This window comes from Solanum dulcamara, chromosome 2 (assembly GCF_947179165.1).
Source record: "Solanum dulcamara chromosome 2, daSolDulc1.2, whole genome shotgun sequence".
Lineage (NCBI taxonomy): Eukaryota > Viridiplantae > Streptophyta > Magnoliopsida > Solanales > Solanaceae > Solanum > Solanum dulcamara.
Window position 1 is genome coordinate 72018173 of NC_077238.1, and position 19683 is coordinate 72037855.

Sequence of the window (19683 nt, forward strand, 5' to 3'; positions counted from 1 at the left end):
AATAATTCGGGTACAAAAATCTGTTTAACCGATAAATCGGATATAGAAAAATATTATATCATTTTACAAGTATTGTGTTATTGGGTTGATAATTTTTAAATAGTTTTGTAAATTTTTTTATTGGGTTATCGAATTGATCCGTTTCTGATTTTGGTTAATTGTTAAATCAATAATTCAATAAAATAATATTAAAATTATTAGTTTACTCCTAATAATATAACATTGACATAAATACTATACCAATCCTATTTTTTAAATTTTAGTATTATTTTTGTCCTACGCAATATAAACTAGCATCTTTATTGTAATACAATTTCTCTTGTCGACACAAATTAATATTCTCTTCTCTCTTCTCGACATAAATATTTGAAAATCATAAAATAGCTCCTTGACAAATCATGAACCATAACATGTTCATAGTGACATTTATCTAAGCATCAAAATCATGATAAGCTAATTCATAAAAAAAATCATGAAAAACCTTCATGATAACATTCTTTTTAATGAAGCAGCCTTTGTCTTCATAGAAATCGTAATTGATTCTTTCCATAAAAACATCTTTCTTAAAATCATAGTCATAAATTCATGATGCATGCATAGACTTTAAACATAGATGAATTTCATGATAGACATATATAATGCATGTGTTCACATAAACTCATCAAAAACGTGCAATTAAGATCAATTAATATATAATAAGATCATATAGAGTGAATAAAAGCATAATTGAGTGAACCCAATACAAAATCATTGAAAACATAGGGTTTAGGGAGAAATCATAAAAGAAGAATTAAATTTACTTTGAGACTCGATGGATGGAAGAGGATCCATGGATGAAATTCCCACATACCTCAATGAAATCTAGCATTAAACGTTGAAAAGGAGACTTGAGTTCTTTAAGACCCTAGCTTGTTGGAGAAGATGACTTGAGAGTATGGCTGGCAACGGACCAGACCGAAAACTACCGGACCGATTTTACCTGATTAGGAACTAGAACTGATTTCGTTAACCCATTTTAATTATCGGAATCGAATCCACCGGTATATTTTCAAGGTTTCGGTCCGATCCTATATGTAACTGACTGAAATCAGATCGAACTGATTCCGAAATCGGGTCATTACAGGTTTTTCTTAATTTTTTTAAAAATATTTTAAATATTTATTAATAACTCATTAATTATTATAAGTAGTTACTTAGTATAATATTATTACAAAAAGTTTGTAACTTTTTATAAAACTTTCAATTTTTAATTTAAAACTTGTAACTCGTAAGAATTGCAATTTAAGTTTAAAGTTTAACTACTTAAGTTTAAAGTTTAAGTTAAACTTTAAACTTTAAACAATAAAAAGTAGTAAACAATAAGAACTTTAAATTTAATTTTGTAGTAGGCTAATGTTAAAAAATATATAGTTGAAAATTAAATTTTATAATGAGATGCACACTTGCATTAAATAAAAGAATATTTTAAAAGAAAATCAAGGCGAATAGTTGTTTATTTATTCAAATAAATAAAATTGTGCAATTACAAATACTAAAAAGAGTACTTAATCTACGCAACCACCTTCTAGGAAGAGTTCTATTTCAACTAGGTCTCGAATATTGAGCCCGTTTGGATGGGCTTTAAGTTGGTCAAAACCAACTTAAAACCTTTTTTAGCTTTTGGAAGTGTTTGTCTAATGCTAACTTTAAGCCATAAAGTTTTTAAAGTCAGTCAAAAATGAAAAGTTAGGATTCCTAACTTTTTTTTTCTAAGTGCTTAAAGTCATTTTCTTTGACCATGAAAATTATTTTTATATCCCTTATATTTTAACTAAATTCTCAAACTATCATTTTTATTCTTTTAATCCTAAAATTCACATCATTTTCTCATTTAAGCACTTTTATCCAAACACTCAACTGCTTATTTATAAAAATAACTTTCAGCATTTCAAAGTTCTAAAAGCACTTCATACATAAAAGTTACTTTTTAAGCTCATCCAAACAGGCTCATTATACTAATATTTGTAATTTTCGAAATATTATTTTAATTTCTTAAATTTTCTATCACTTCTTGGGAAACATTATCTGGAACTTGTATATGTCGTTCTTACTTCATTGCTTCCATGCCATCATTACTGTTCTCTCCAAGTATTTAATCTATTTCGTCTTTTATTTGACTGGATAATTTTAGTAGTCCATAATTTCGTCTTTGGATGTATTTAATTTTCCTGATAAGTGGAAAAATACGTATCTTTGAACCTCATGATTTTTTTTTTGTTGCTTAATGTCATGAAGATTTCATTCTTAAAAGATAAAACAAGATAACAAGAAATGTCGTGAGAGGAGGAGAGAGAAAGAGGCCATGAATACAGGTAGAGGAGAGGCAAACAAAAGAGTGCTCAACTAATTTATGTTCTTTTTACATCTGAATATTGTGTAGTCCAATATAATATTTATTCTTTATGATTTTTTGAGTTACAACATGAAGGCTAGTTTTCTATCATGACAAGTGAAACTTCACTTATACCAATCATTTAGTACCTAACCATGGTTATTCGATTACGTAGTTGCTTTAGGTTATTTATCTTCAAAATATAAATTTGTCCTTAAAAGAGTAGTTATTTGGGAAAGTATTTATAAATTTGAGAAAACTAGAATACAACCAAGCTGGTGAAACTAGTTTTTAATTTGCTCCATTATTCTTGAGGTCTCCCTTTTTTTCTATTAGCATTACATTATAAAAATGATCTTGTGTTATTCTTCATAATAGGGACAATGTTTTGTTTTTCTTCATAACAGGGACAATGTTTTAAAGCAATCACAAATGACGTCAAGCAAGGAGGAGTTTGATGACTATATGTATTTTTTTTTGTCATATGTAAATGCATAAATGTACAATAACGCACTGTGTTGTAGGAGCATATTTTTAATTAACTTTTTAGTAGAAGAATTATGATATTTCAATTTAAGAAATTTTTTGGTGCTTTCTGTTATAATTTTGGATGCTTTTAATATTGATAGAAATATACATATATTTATTTTAGAAAATTAAGAATGCAAAACCTATTAGCATTAAAAAAAAATTGGTTGAAAAATTAAGTTATAGTGGCGACATTTGGTTTCCATTAAAAGTAACTGGCTATTGCAGCGACATGAGTTGCTGCTAAAGAAATAATGGTTTTGTAGCGGGTGATGTCGCCACTACCTATTGAAATGGAACTGATCAACTAGAATAGTCGTCACAAATAACATTTAGTTGTGGAAGTACTAGCTACGGTACAAAATTCGCCACTGAAGTTGCCACAGTTAGTTTATAAGTTTTTGTGGCTACTTTGTCGCCACTAAAGTAACAATATTTAGTGGCGACATAAAAGTTTCCACAGTTAGCTTATTAGTTTATGTGGCAACTATGTCGCCACTAAAGGTCTTATTTTAGGAGCGACTTTTCAAATATTTGTGTTGTAAATTATTATTTTTGTGGCATATTTGTTAATGAATTGTGACGAATTATGTCGCCAAAGATGACTTTTTATTGTGGCGAGATTATTTAATCACAAATAACCTTTAGTTATGAAACTACTACGAACGGAGCAATTGTTGGTGCTATAGACCTTTAGGGGCGACTGTGGAGCATTTTGTAGCGACATATGGTGCCACAATACAACATATTTTTTGTAGTGAATTCGGCATTAATCCAATCTCTAAATAACACTGATATTTTCAAACTATCCTTTGCTAATGAATATCGATGTCCTCCAATTTGAAATCTCGTCACGTGGAAAGCTTGCTCCGAAGCTACCGATGATGCTTGAATCGCTAGCACATCCCAAACAACTCTAGCAAGGTTCAAAAATTGTTCTCCACGATTCCTCCACGACTGTAATAGTTGAGATAGTCCATGCTTATACCTGATCTTTTCCAGTCCCTGATTAATATATTCATTAAAATCATTATTGTTAGAAGTTTCATTAAACATGAGGAACTAATACCTCAAGATGAAACTGAAGCGGAGGGAAAGAGATGAGGATAATGGGACATCATATCGGCTTCGGCCTCCCATGTAGCACCCTCAACTAATTGGTTCCTCCAAAGAACTTTAATAGAAGCAACTTCTTTATTTCTCAACTTTCGGACTAGACAATCAAGAATGCTAACTTGAAGTGCTTCATAAGATAGGCTTTCTTTCATACCAACACTCTCCAATCGCATGATAGAAGTACCCACTAAGGTCATTTCATAGTAGTTCCCTTTGTTTTACTTTGATTGTCCTATTTTGACTTGAAACGAAATTTAAGAAAGTAAAATATACTTTTAAATTTTCTGGTCTTATATTAAAAATATGTTGAATGTATCAAAATATCTTTTAATATTTTGATCTTAAATATGACATCCGAAAAGTTAAAATTAAAGAGTTAACAAAAAAGAAAAGACGACCAATCAAAAAACGAAAAGGATACAGACATTATTTTTTTTTAAAAGGATATATATATATATATATATGTATGTATGAGTTGTTTGGTAGCCGATTTGAACATAGCATGCATGTATTAAATCTTGCATAAGTAGTATCATGTTTGGTATAGATGGTGATGAGGTAAGTTATTCATGTATAAAAACTAATAGGGTGTTTCATTTTGCAATTTAGAAACATGCATAACTAATACATGTATAAGTTATGAGTGAATTTATATATTTTATTATGTAGAATAAAAAATGGAATAAAGAATACATGAATAATTAAATCATGCTTAAAATAATATATAGATTTCTTCATAATTAATCTATGTATTACTAATATTTGTATAAATCTAACCACCTATCAAACGATTTCTTAAGTTTGGAGTTAATTGCTTGTGTATTGATAAGAAATTATAGTGAAACATTCAGTAAAATCAACAGGTGATGTAGCGCTGGTAGAGCGCTCGCTTAGCATGCGACATGTATGGGTATCGATACCCCGCATCTTGATTTTTTGCAATATTCACTGTCTTTCCGTTCTTTTTTTTTTCGATCTGTTAATAATTGTTTCATTTTGTATTTAAAAATTAAAAAACAGTTATATCTCCCTAGCAATCCATTTTACGTAAGCATCAAAATATTATTTCTACTTTGAGCATCATAATCATAATGGTGGTTCTAAAATTAACGTTATTTGAATTTTTGTTAATTGTAATTATGTTACTGTTTTTTAATTAACGTTATTTGAATATATGTAATTTTAATGTGTTCTATTTTGGAAACTAATTAATTGTATTAGTCACCAAGAGGCAAATAAGTCTTGTGTAAAGGCGAATCCAACATTTGACATTTATTCATTTTTAACGATCTTAAATTAATATACAATAATAACAAAATAAAAAAAGAAGTACTAATTAATATTCCATATATGTTTTAAAACTAATGAGCCACTTGGTTATATGATAATGGTCAAAAAATTAAGAAAAATGTGTACTATATTATAAACTAACTAATTTGACAATTTTATAAAAGAAGAAGAGCAAGAAAATATAAAGAAAATATTAATATAGAGAGAGTAGTAGAAATTTTCTTCTTCTGTGTGTGTTTTTACATTGAAGAGTAAGACTATATTTATAGCCATATATACAAGTGGAGAAAAATATTAGTGGGCAATTTACCCACTTAAAAAATAAATGGATTATCCACCATTGTAAAGTGGACAACCAATTTACTTGGTTGATAACACTCCCCCTTGGATGTCCACGTGAAATGTGTCTCATTAAAACTTTACAAAAAAAAATAATATACATTGTTATTCTGAACATCCATAGATGTTGTGCCTCGTTAAAACCTTACTAGGAAAAACCCAATGGAAAAAAGGCTAGTGAAGGAAAAAGAGTACACACATCTTGTAATACGCCTTGAGTGCTGCCTCATTAAAAACCTTACCAGGAAAATCCTGTGGGATAAAACCTTAGCTAAGAAAAAAAGAGTACAGCGCGAATTTTGCTCCCCCTGATGAAAACATCACTTAACATCTCGAAGACGACACATTCCAATTTTGTATCTTATTTTCTCAAAGGTTGAAGTTGGCAATGCCTTGGTAAACATATCTGCTAAATTGTCACTTGAACGAATTTGTTGGACATCTATTTCACCCTTCTTTTGAAGATCATGAGTGAAAAAGAATTTTGGTGAAATATGTTTTGTTCTGTCTCATTTGATGTATCCTCCCTTCAGTTGAGCTATACATGCAACATTGTCTTCATACAATATTGTTGGAGCGTCTTTTGTCAAAGAAAGGCCACATGTTTTTTGAATGTGTTGAGTTATTGATCTTAACCAAACACATTCTCGACTTGCTTCATGAATGACTATTATCTCTGCATGATTTGAGGAAGTGGCAACCATAGTTTGCTTTGTTGAACGCCATGATATAGCTGTACCACCACATGTAAATAAATAGCCTGTCTGCGATCGACCTTTATGAGTATCAGATAAATATCCCGCATCTGCGTATCCAATCAATTGTGATGTGGAATCATTTGAGTAAAATAATCCCATATCAATGGTACCTCGAAGGTATCTGAATATATGCTTAATTCCATTCTAGTGTCTTCGTGTTGGGGAAGAACTAAATCTTGCTAACAAGTTTACTGAAAAAGCTATATCTGGTCTAGAATTATTGGCAAGATACATTAATGCACCAATTGCACTAAGGTATGGTATTTCAGCCCCAACAAACTCTTCATCATTTTCATGAGGTCGAAATGGATCTTTATTAATATCAAGAGATCTGACAACCATTGGGGGTACTCAATGGATGTGCTTTATCCATATAAAACTTTTTAAAAATACTTTCAGTATATGTTGACTAATGGACAAATGTCTCATTTGTAAAATATTCAATTTGTAGACCAAGACAAAATTTTATCTTTCCAAGGTCTTTCATTTCAAACTCCTTTTTCAGATATTTTACTGCCTTTGAAAGTTCTTCCGGAGTTTCAATAATATTCAAATCATCAACATATACTGCTATTATAAAAAATTCAGATCCAGACCTTCACATAAAGACACAAGGGCAAATTGGATCATTTTTATATCCTTCTTTTAGCAAATATTCGCTAAGACGGTTGTACCACATTCGCCCTGATTGTTTCAACCCGTACAAGGATTTCTGAAGCTTTATTGAGCAATTGTCTCGGGAATCCTAGTATGCTTCAGGCACTTTGAATCCTTCAGAAATTTTTATAAAAATATCGTGGTCCAATGAGCCATATAAATAGGCAGTGACCACGTCCATTAAGTGCGTTTCAAGTTTTTCATGAACTGTCAAATTTATTAGATACCTGAAGGTAATTGCATCCACCACAGGGGAATATGTTTTCATATAGTCAATGTTAGGTCTTTGCAAAAAACCTTGGGATACAAGTCGTGTTTTATATCTTACGACTTCACCCTTTTCATTTCGTTTACGCACAAAACCCATTTGTACCCTTGTTGTGGCTACAATTGCACACGCAAGTGTACGTAGTCTCTCAAGTAGTAAAGTGGCTCTTTCAAGCCAGATATCGAATCCACAGGGACCTTGATAAGGCAAACAGTTTCTTTTAAATGCCTCCACTAATTATAGTTATGCAATGAGGTTGAGATTGTTTGTTACTAATTTTCGGAAGTATAAACACTTTTTCGAAGTGAATACAATGCAATAATTATGTATATTAATCGGGCTTTAAGAGATTCCAGGGCTATAGCATAACGTGAAATCAAGTTTACTATCATTCAATCTTAGTTTCCGATGAGTTATTTAATTACTGATAAAAAGGGTTAATAATCCAATTATGGTTTTCCGACCTATAATTGCCTATCTTCATTGCCAACCTAACTACATCATTGAGCGGTGATAGGTATGAAACAATAAAAACGCATTTAACTATCATCCTTTATCATAACCAAATGTGGTAAATAGGTATGTGTCACAAGCATCCTATCTACTAATCATGCTAACGTATGTTAGTATGAACACATTCCTTCCCTTCTTTGTTCTATCTACCTGTCCTCTTCCGAATTCAAGATAAACAACATATATATCTTAATGCTGGCCAAACATCAAAATCATAATCACAAGAATGGAAGAGTAATTAGAATTAACAACCCATCTTCCACCAAGTTTAAATGCTATTAAATCATGTTTCGTAGCTATAGCCCCGGAATTTGGGTGTTTAGCTACTCATATGTAAATAACAACAACAAGGAATCAATTCCAAATACATTAGAATACACTAAGGTAAGAAAAAAACCTAAGATGTTTTTGTGCTTCTCTTCTTCTTTCGTCTTTCTTCTCTTCTTTTTCTGCCACCAAAAAACATCTCTCCTCTTGCCCTAGCACACCCCACTATTTAAAGTGTTCTCTCTCCTTTCAATTATTGAAGGGAAGAATAATAAAAAATTGGAAAGTTGATGGCGCTGTAGTGGCGCATCGCGCCACTATCGCGCCTAGAGAATTTCTGAAGAATTTCGCTTGGCGCTGCAGTGGGGCATCGCGCCACTATCGCGCCCCAGAGTATTTCTGAAGACTTTCGCTTGGCACTGCAATGGCGCATCGTGCCACTATCGGGCCCAAAACATGCCTCAGTAGTTTGCATCCTGGCGCGTCGCGTCACTAAAGTCTGTGCAGGTTTTGACGCTGCAGTGGCGCATCGCGCTACCATAGCGCCAGGACCATTTTTCCTGCCTTTTGCTTTGCAAAATTCCTGCATATGTTAGAACTCATACCTTATTTCACACTTGCTTGATATTCATCCAAAACACGACATTTGACTTCAATTATTTCTCAGAATGCCACACAACAATGGCCAAACATAGTGCATGGGCTTATAAATGCGCCCAAGATCACCACCCCCACTTAGACTTTTGTTCGTCCTCGAACAAACACCTGAATTGAGCGTAGACGTTGATCCTATAATGAACATAAGGCAATCTGTCTCAGATATACCTTAAGCACCTGGCTACACATGTTCAATCATCTTAATTAGTTCAACACCTCTTAAACTCAAGAATTGACTCTATAATACAGCAAACTCATATGCATCATTTAATTGGACATTCTATAGATTATCAAATCCTTACAATTTAACATGTGCACCTTACTCACTCAAACGATTTCATGTGCTACACAAGGATTTCCATAGGCTTGCCCTCCGTGTTTTGCTCTATCAATACAAGAATGCAATAGTTTTAGGATTGCATAGATCTTCATAAGTTGTGATTTAAACTGGTGGGACGGTAAGAATCAGTATTTGGTACCTTTCTTAAACACTTCAATACATCACCCTTTTCACCCTTTTTTTCTTTCTTTTTTACCACAAAGTGAGGCTCGGAATAAGAGAGTATTGAAAGCTTGGGTTTAGTATAAAGCAAGGGAAAATAACCAAGGCTATTTAAGAAATGCCTAGTTTCTTTCCTAAACTAAACAATCTTTATTTTGTTTCGCATACACCCCGGGCAAGTTCTAGCTCTCAATATGTCTGTACTGAATACATACAATCCCCACTCCCACATAGCACATGTACAATTTAGGGATGATAACTATTGAATGCCAACTACACAATCATATGAAAGCATGCATCACCTGAGTCAAATACAAGAATTTAAGTGTCTTAAACTAGTCATTTTATTTCATAACATCCCTTCCCTCACATGCATAACCTAGTCAGACTTTAAACAGACTGAAACACATTTTTTTTTGTACGGTTCAAAAGGGACTATCCTTGGCTAAAGAACCGAAAACAACTACCAAGAAACCCAAAATGAAAAATGCACTAAAATGCACTAAAGTAAAGTTTCTACAAAGGTACAATAATCAATTCTCACACTCTCACCCCACACCTAAACAAAGCACCGTCCCCAGTGCTCTATAACAATGCATAGTTTTAAGAGTGAAAGAAAGAACTCCCTGCATAGATCAGTTATCATCTCCTCCAATTATGGTGGCTGTGTTATCTACCACCATAAGAGCAGTGGTAGCCGTATCCTCTGGTTCTTCATCTTCCTCGTCTTCTCCTACCTCTTCCATGGTGGGTTCATCATCATCCAGAGGCTCTTGAAAATCTGGCCCTACCCTGCATATATGCATAGCACTATCCGTTAGAGGTTAGCACTCTGCCAATTCTGTCATCTCTTCGGCAGTTGCCGGACGCCCACCAGTATGCAATTGTAATTCTGCCATTCCAAACATGCGACCCATCCAACTTTCGTCGCGAACTTGTCATTTTACAGTCGATAACATTTGTCCCTGTGCTGCATCATGACTTCTTGTTTTGGTAACGTCAACCACCTTACAAATCAAATACGGCACCCTTGGTGCACTTAGATCGTGACTTTCTTTCTCAACTCCTTGAGCCCTCAACATTTGGGTTGTTATGCTTCCATAACAGAAACGCCACCTCTTATTGTTTCTGAATTTCAGCATATTGCGACGGATCACCGACCCGGCATTTACCTGCAACCCCTTCATCAACCGGTAAACTAGGACAAGCCTTTCTCTAGTCACTTCTGACATATGCTTACATGGCAATAAGACACTGCACACGATTTTCAACCACACCTTGGCTTCACTATTCAAATGTGAATAATGCAGCGTACTGTGCCTACCGGTGTCTTTTGCCCTCTCCCATTGGGAAACAGAGTTAGTACCACAAAGAGTATGACGAATATCTCTGTATGGTGGCTGTTCTTTCATATCTATAAATTCATTAAAATCACAATGTGGTGTCCCCAAAAACTCATTCAAATTTCTAGTTGAAAAACGGATAACTTTACCCCTAACCTCTACCTTATTGGTACTTGACTGATCAGTGTTCCAATTTGCATAAAATTCACGGACAAGAGTTAAATTGCACTCACCTTGGTCTTCAAAAATGAATTGAAGACCCAGATTGTAGACCATCTCGTGAACTCGGGGGAACTCCGTCTGTAGCTTTCCTTCATTCACATATTCATCTCCCATGTATTTAGCTTCTTTTGGGGAGTCAAACCAATCTAATCCATACTGCTCCACTGCTTGTCTACCAAATCGACGCGGTGGTATCCCTGAGCTTGTTTGTCCAGTGGTTGAAGAACTCCCAGTTTTTCGGGACCTCTTATTGCCAACTCCTTGGGCCACTTGTTTTCCTTTGGATGCAATTAAAAAGGAGAAGGGTAATTTGGTAGAAAACTTATTGTGGTTGTTTGGAAAAGTTCAAAGAGGAGAGAAAGGAGATTTAGGGATGATTTGGTGAGGTGAATGTTTTGTGGTAGAATATGTGTGTGAAGGAAGGTGATTTATAGTAGAGATTAGAGTGGAAGTGGAAGGGGGAAACTTTTGGGAGTTTAAGAAATTAGAGGGGAAGTTGAAGAGGGAAGGATTTTGGGAGTTTTAGGGTCGGCTAATGAAGGAGATAATGGAGGCAATTGAGGGAATGGAGGGTTTTGGTCTGTTTTAAACCTGATATTTAGGCTTTTGGCCCGACCCTGCTTATGGCGCTGTAGTGGCGCATCGTGCCACTATCGTGCCCAGAGTATTTCTGAAGACTTTCACTTGGCGCTGCAGTGGCGCATCGCGCCACTATCGCGCCCAAAACATGCCTCAGTAGTTTGCCTCCTGGCGCGTCGCGCCACTAGAATCTGTGCAGGTTTTGGCGCTGTAGTGGCGCATCGCGCCAGTGTAGCGCCAAGAGCCAATGCTTCTCCAAACTCCAGCTTGTTCTACACTGCTACCTATTGTTCTGCACATGAAATTTTCACAATTATATAAACAACTGGGTGGGTTGCCTCCCACCTAGCGCCTTATTTTTGGTCGTGGCTCGACGAAAAAAATATATATATATATATATATACATATAATCGCAACATCAAACTCTATTTTTAAAGAAAAATAAAATTACAAACTATAAGTCCTAAGTTACGATACACATCACGGGTTGCCTCCCGTGCAGCGCCTTATTTCCCGTCGTGGCACGACCCAGCTGTTGCCTCACTCATTTTCCAGTTCGATGGCTTCCTCTTCCCGGTTAACATCTTCAGCAAAGTAATTTTTTACTCTTTGTCCATTTACCAAGAATGTAGACGTTTTCATTGTATTCCACAATTCCACAGCTCCATGTGACGTTGTACGCACCACCTCAAAAGGTCCACTCCATTTGGATCGCAATTTTCCAGGGAAGAGCTTGAGTCTAGAATTGAAGAGGAGTACCTTTTGCCCAGGTTCAAGAGTGTGGGTGATGATGTGCTTGTCATGCCATCGCTTTGTTTTCTCCTTGTAGGGCTTAGCATTTTCATAAGCATGGAGCCTAAACTCTTCCATCTCGTGCAATTGATTCAACCTCTTCCGTCCTGCTAGCTCTGGATTCAAATTAAGCTTCTTGATTGCCCAGTAAGCTTGATGTTCTAACTCCACTGGTAGGTGACACGCCTTACCGAATACCATTTGGTATGGGGAGGTTCCAATGGGTGTTTTGTATGCTGTTCGGTATGCCCAAAGAGCTTCATCTAATTTTGCCGACCAATCTTTCCTTTGCGCATTCACAGTCTTTTGTAATATCTGTTTTACCTCTCTGTTGGATACCTCCACTTGCCCAATGGTTTGAGGATGATATGCTGTAGCGACTTTATGCCTCACCCCATACTTAGCCAAGAGATTCTTTACTGTTTGATTTATGAAGTGTGACCCTCCATCACTGATAATTGCCCTGGGAGTGCCAAATCGAGTGAAGATATGCTTTTTCACAAACTTGCTCACCATTTTCGAATCATTTGTAGGAAGGGCCACGGCTTCAACCCATTTGGACACGTAATCCACTACCACTAATATATATTGATTTCCACATGAGGGAGGAAAAGGACCCATGAAGTCCATTCCCCATATATTGAAGATTTCAACCTCTAGAATGTTGTTCAAAGGCATTTCATGTCTTCGTGATATGGTGCCCGTTCTTTGACATTGGTCACAGTTCTTCACATAACCTGCAGCGTCCTTAAACAACGTAGGCCAAAAGAAACCCGATTGAAGTACCTTATGTGCAGTGTGCTCTCCTCCATGATGGCCGCCATATGGTGATGAGTGGCATACAACCAATACTTGGTGTACTTCTGCTTCTGGCACACATCTCCTCACCATTCGATCAACACCTCGCTTGAATAAATAAGGCTCGTCCCATATATAGAGGCGAGCATCATGCATAAGCTTCTTCTTTTGTTGTGAGGTAGCATCAGGAGGGAACACTCCACTAACAAGGTAGTTCACGATATCAGCGTACCATGGGAGATCTTGTACCTCTATTTCCAGTAGTTGCTCATCCGGAAATTCCTCCTTTATCGGCTCCTGCTCAGCCACATGGGGCGAACCCTCTAATCTTGATAGATGGTCTGCTATTTGATTTTCGCATCCCCTCCTATCTTTGATTTTGATATCGAATTCTTGTAACAATAGAATCCATTTGATGAGCCTTGGCTTGGAATCCTTCTTGTTGAATAGGTACCTAAGAGCTGCATGGTCAGTAAAAACAATCACTTTTGTACCTACCAAGTAAGAGCGGAATTTATCAAACGCATAGACCAACGCCAGCATTTCTTTCTCCGTGACCGTGTAATTTGCCTGAGCAGAATCAAGAGTTTTGCTTGCATAATAAATGGAATAAAAATTTTTCTCCTTCCTTTGTCCCAGAACTGCACCCACTGCTGTATCGCTTGCGTCACACATCAGCACAAAAGGTAACTCCCAGTTAGGAGCTAGTAGGATAGGGGCTTCAATCAGCTTTTTCTTCAAGAGTTCAAATGCCTGCAAACATTCATCATCAAAAACAAATTTTACCTCTTTTTCGAGCAACCCACACATTGGTTTGGCTATCTTGGAAAAATCTTTGATGAAACGCCTGTAGAATCCGGCATGACCTAAAAAACTTCAAACTCCTTTTACTGAGATTGGTGGCGGAAGTTTCTCAATCACTTCAATTTTTGCTTTGTCCACTTCCAACCCATCTTTTGACACTTTATGTCCCAACACAATACCCTCTTTTACCAAGAAATGACACTTCTCCCAGTTTAAGACAAGGTTTGTTTCTTCACACCTTGCAAGTACTTTCTCTAGATTTTTCAAGCAAAGATCAAAAGGCTCTCCGAAAACTGAAAAGTCATCCATGAAAACCTCTACAAAATCTTCCACCATATCATGAAATATTGCAATCATACACCTCTGAAAAGTGGCAGAAGCATTGCAAAGGCCAAACGGCATACGCTTGAATGCGTAAGTTCCGTAAGGGCATGTGAATGTTATCTTTTCTTGATCCTCTGGTGCGATGGTGATTTGATTGTAACCTGAATATCCATCTAAAAAATAGTAGTATTCTTGGCCTGCTAACCTATCAAGCATTTGGTCAATGAACGGCACAGGGTAGTGATCTTTTCTTGTTGCATCATTCAACTTTCTGTAGTCCATGCATATGCGCCACCCAGTCACTGTTCTTGTAGGTATTAACTTGTTTTTTTCATTGGATATCACAGTCATTCCCCCTTTCTTTGGTACACACTGAATTGGGCTTACCCAGTTACTGTCAGAAATTGGGTATATTATGCCTGCATCTAGCTATTTAATTATCTCTTTCTTCACAACCTCTTTCATGATGGGGTTCAACCGGCGTTGTGGTTATGCACTAGCCTTATGTCCTTCTTCCATGAAAATTATATGCATGCATAAAGCGGGGCTGATGCCATGAAGATCAGCCATTTGCCACCCAATGGCCTTTTTGTGCCTCTTTAGTACCTCCAGTGCTGCTAGGACCTATGCCTCAGACAAAGCAGATGAAAGGATTATAGGTAAAGTGTTATTTATTCCAAGAAAAACATACCTGAGATGTGCTGGCAGTTTTTTTAACTCCAATTTAGGGGCTTCCTTGAGAGAAGGCTTGGGTGAAGGACCCAATTCTGTGTTTAAGGGTTCTACATTCTTCTTCCACATGCTAATATTTGGCATATCGAGTACACTTTCTAGCTCTTTAGCTTCTATGTCCTCTGTAATATCTTGACCCATTACGACTTTCGCCAATGGGTCATTTGAGGTAGTACATTGAGCTGATATTTCCTCGTCAATGATGGTTACAGCAGACAGCTTCTCATAAATTTCAGGCAATTTCAGTGCATGATATACATCAAACACTTCCACTTTATCATGTGCTCTCATAGTCAATCTACCTGCAGCCACATCAATTAGTGCCCCGCCTGTTGCTAAGAACGGGCGTCCTAAGATAAAAGGAACATCGGGGTCCGGCTCAAAATCTAAAATGACAAAATCAACAGGAAAGATGAGGGGATCCTACTTGTACCAAAACATCTTCAATGATACCATCAGGTCTAGCTACAGAACGATCAGCCAACTGTAGCAAAATAGTTGTTGCTTTAAGTTCTCCCAGGCCTAATTTCTTAAGCATGGATCTAGGCATTAAGTTGATACTAGCACCCAGATCACAGAGACCTCTTGCATTACTATATTTACCGATAGTTACCTGCACCGTGAAACTACCTGGATCTTTTAGTTTGGCTGGAAGCTTGCTTTTGTTCAAGATTCTTGAACTACACTCTTCAGTGAGTGCCACAGTTGCAAATTAAGCCAATTTGCTTTTATTGGCCATGATATCCTTGATGAATTTAGCATACTTTGGGATTCCCTATAAAACATCAATCAAAGGCAAATTAATTTGCACCTGTTTCAACAAATCTATAAACTTTGCAAAACACTCATCTTCTTTCTTCTTTTTAAATTTTTGAGGAAATGGAGGAGGAGGTTTTGTCTTTGGTTTCTCTATTTTTTTGACCCGCTAGGTTCACCTTCTTGCCCGACTTGCTCTTTGCCTTTTTCCTCTGCCAATTTTGCTTTGGGAGCCAATTCAGTGAATAGGCGACCACTGCGAGTAGTCACGACATTCACCTGTTTGGGATTGGGGTCAGTGTTACCTGGTAAGCCCCCTTGTTGGTGAGAACTATGTGCACTTGCTAATTGCCCAAGCTGTTTCTCTAAATTTTGGGTATCCAGTTGATTTTGTCGGACATCGGAAGCTAGCTTGGCTTGGTCTGTCATGATTTGTTTCAACATGTCCTCAATACTCATGCTTCCCGATTTTGTTGATGCTTGATCAATTTGACTTTGAGCATTGTATCCTTGACTAGGGTTATTGTATTGGTGTCCACTTCCCTGTGGTCTGTATTGAGTTGGCCCGTGATGATGATTTTGTTTATTTCCACCCCATGAGAAGTTAGGATGGTTTCTCCAATTTGGGTTGTAAGTATTTCCATAGTTTTGGTTACCAACACCCTTAGGTGCATTACCTACAAAATTTATTGATTCTGGATTTTCTCCACAATGTTCGGCCACATGCTCACTGCTTCTACATACTTCGCACCATATATTTGTGTTGTCAATGCAGTTACTGCATCAACCTCTAACATGCCTACTTGTTTTTGGGTGACAGATCGAGCACTTCCTCCATTCCACTCTGAATTTCCCTGGGATATGCGATTTAACAATGTGTATAACTCATCATATGTTTTCTCCAAGGCTTGCCCACCTGCAGCTGAATCAAGAAGAATTTTGGTGTTAGGCTCCAACCCTTCTATGAAGGTATGAACCAAAACTTCGTTAGCCTGATAATGATGAGGGCAACTAATGAGTAATGATTTAAATCTGTCCCAAGATTGGTACAAATTTTCTCCTAACTTTTGCTTGAAGCTCAAAATTTCAGCCCTCTACTTAGCCATCTTCCCCGAAGGGAAGAACCTTATAAGAAACTTGCGGGACAAATCATTCCACAAAGTGATTGAATTTGGTGGTTTCGACTTCAACCACCTCTTGGCTTCTCCTATCAAAGAAAAAGGAAACGATGTTAGTCTCACATAATCAGGAGATACCCCAATTGGCGTGTAAGTGTCGCTGATCTCCAAAAAATTTTGGATGTGAACTTGAGGGTCTTCATGAGGCAATCCCGTGAACTGTCCATTAGAGTGCAATAATTGCACCATGTTCTATTTTAATTCAAATCTCCCTCCAGCTGGCGGTTTCTGAATGCTGGAGGTGACATTTACAGTGAGTGGGACTGCCACATCACGTACGATCCTGGCTTCCATGGCTGCAGGGAGCTCTTCTGGAAAGACCTCTCCTTCTAAATCGTGATTTTCCGCCAGATTTAGTTTATATATTAAGTTTTACGAAGCCGTTGTTCGCCTCTTCCGCTGAAAGAATCGTTCAGGCTCGGATAACGGATCTACAAGCTCTTTGTCTCTATCCAATGTAATGTTTAAGTTACCTGCGAAAATTCACAGCTAAGACCAAGTTGTTAAAGCTAGCATAATCAACATAGAAAGTCAATTTGCCTAATTTCTAAGGTCCCCGGCAGCGGCGCCAAAAACTTGTTGTGGCTACAATTGCACACGCAAGTGTACGTAGTCTCTCAAGTAGTAAAGCGGCTCTTTCAAGCCAGATATCGAATCCACAGGGACCTTGATAAGGCAAACAGTTTCTTTCAAATGCCTCCACTAATTATAGTTATGCAATGAGGTTGAGATTGTTTGTTACTAATTTTCGGAAGTATAAACACTTTCTCGAAGTGAAGACAATGCAATAATTATGTATATTAATCGGGCTTTAAGAGATTCCAGGGCTATAGTATAACGTGAAATCAAGTTTACTATCATTCAATCTTAGTTTCCGATGGGTTATTTAATTACTGATAAAAAGGGTTAATAATCCAATTATGGTTTTTCGACCTATAATTGCCTATCTTCATTGCCAACCTAACTACATCATTGAGCGGTGATAGGTATGAAATAATAAAAATGCATTTAACTATCATCCTTTATCATAACCAAATGTGGTAAATAGGTATGTGTCACAAGCATCCTATCTACTAATCATGCTAACGTATGTTAGTATGAACACATTCCTTCCCTTCTTTGTTCTATCTACCTGTCCTCTTCCGAATTCAAGATAAACAACATATATATCTTAATGCTGGCCAAACATCAAAATCATAATCACAAGAATGGAAGAGTAATTAGAATCAACAACCCATCTTTCACCAAGTTTAAATGCTATTAAATCATGTTTCGTAGCTATAGCCCCGGAATTTGGGTGTTTAGCTACTCATATGTAAATAACAACAACAAGGAATCAATTCCAAATACATTAGAATACACTAAGGTAAGAAAATAACCTAAGATGTTTTTGTGCTTCTCTTCTTCTTTCGTCTTTCTTCTCTTCTTTTTCTGCCTCCAAAAAACGTCTCCCCTCTTGCCCTAGCAACCCTACTAGTTTGACACCTTCAGGTGTTTGAATTATTTATCCGAAAACTTTACATTTTTCAAGTGAAGTTAACTCTGCTTGAATTGCATCCTTCCATCTTGGCCAATCATTTCTCTGTCTGCATTCATCGACAGATTTTGGTTCAAGATCCTTATATTGTTGCATTATTTCAATGACAATATTATAAGCAAAAAAATTATCGACCACAATATCATTTCGGTTCCACCGTTTTCCAGTCGAGACATAACTTATTGAGACTTCTTCATTCTCATTATTTTCAGGTACTTGGACCTCCTTGGTGGTATCACCATTTGTTGTGTCTCTGGGCTCTTCTTGAGCTCTTTTATCCAAATTATAATCATCTTGATCATTTATTCCTTTCCTTTTTTGAGGATTTTTGTCTTTGGAACCAATTGGTCTTCCACGTTTTAAGCGTGGCCTAGACTCATTTGCTTGAACAAGTTGTCCTATCAGGACATCAACTCGAACTTGAGCATTAACAGCTGGGATATGCGATTTAGTAACCCGTGGAAGGTTAGTAAATGCATCCGGCAGTTGATTTTCAATATTCTGCAAATAAATCATCTTTTGAACTTCTTGCTCACATTGATTTGTTCAAGGATCGAAATGAGATAATGACAATGAATTTCAATCTATCTCATTTTTCAACTGCTTATGTTCTCCCCTAATGTTGGGTATACTGATTCATCAAAATGACAATCAACGAATCTTGGCATAAATAAATCTCCAGTAATATGTTCCAAATATTTTATAATAGAAGGAGATTCATACCCAACATATATTCCCAACCTTTTTTAGGGATCCATCTTTATGCAGTGCGGTGGAGCAATTGAGACATATACCGCACACCCAAATATTCTAAGATGGGATATATTTGGCTCCCTTCCAAACGTCAATTGTAATAGGGAAAATTCATGATAATTTGTTGGTCTTATGCGCACAAGTGCTGCTGCATGCAAAATAGCATGCCCCTATACTGAAATAGGAAGTTTTGTCCTCATTAGCAATGGTCTAGATATCAATTGAAGGAGTTTAATCAATGATTCTGTTACACCCCACACTCTTGAGCTCGAAATATCTCTTAAGCTTGTTAGAAGTTGTCAAGTGATTCGGATAATCTACCACACTATCAAATGACTCTAAGGAAGGGAGAATGTGGTACCCCATGGTAGGGAAGGTTGAGAATACGGTTATAAGAATCCGGAAAGAGTTGGAGGCCAAGTAAAGAGTCGTAGGACTCGATTTACCTACATAAACTACTAACTTAGAAATCTTACGTACCTAATCTATTTGAGTACATACCAAGCTTACGTAGCAGGGATTACACGGGTTCTTAAAATAAGACGAGATTACGAACCCATAGGGAAGAGGAGAAGATGACATGTGGCAGCAAGAGGAGG

The 19683-nt window shown here is 36.6% G+C and overlaps 1 protein-coding gene and 1 pseudogene across 1 annotated transcript; both read right to left on the minus strand.

The window, feature by feature from the left end:
- Positions 1-10204: 10204 nt before the first annotated feature.
- LOC129872824 (uncharacterized) lies at positions 10205-16045 on the minus strand (annotated as a pseudogene).
- Positions 16046-16302: 257 nt separating this feature from the next.
- Positions 16303-16983, minus strand: LOC129872830 (uncharacterized). Its single transcript, XM_055947746.1, has 2 exons — positions 16742-16983; positions 16303-16627 (listed from the first exon to the last, which is right to left on the minus strand). Exons 1-2 carry the CDS (start codon positions 16981-16983, stop codon positions 16303-16305), a joined length of 567 nt encoding a protein of 188 aa, XP_055803721.1.
- Between the last annotated feature and the right edge of the window lie 2700 nt (positions 16984-19683).

Coding starts and splice junctions, on each gene's coding strand:
- LOC129872830 (XM_055947746.1), bottom strand. CDS start 16,983: ATGGTGCAATTATTGCACTCTAATGGACAGTTCACGGGATTGCCTCAT. Junction 16,628..16,741: donor TCCCGCAAGTTTCTTATAAG/GTTCTTCCCTTC, acceptor ATTACTCATTAG/TTGCCCTCATCATTATCAGG.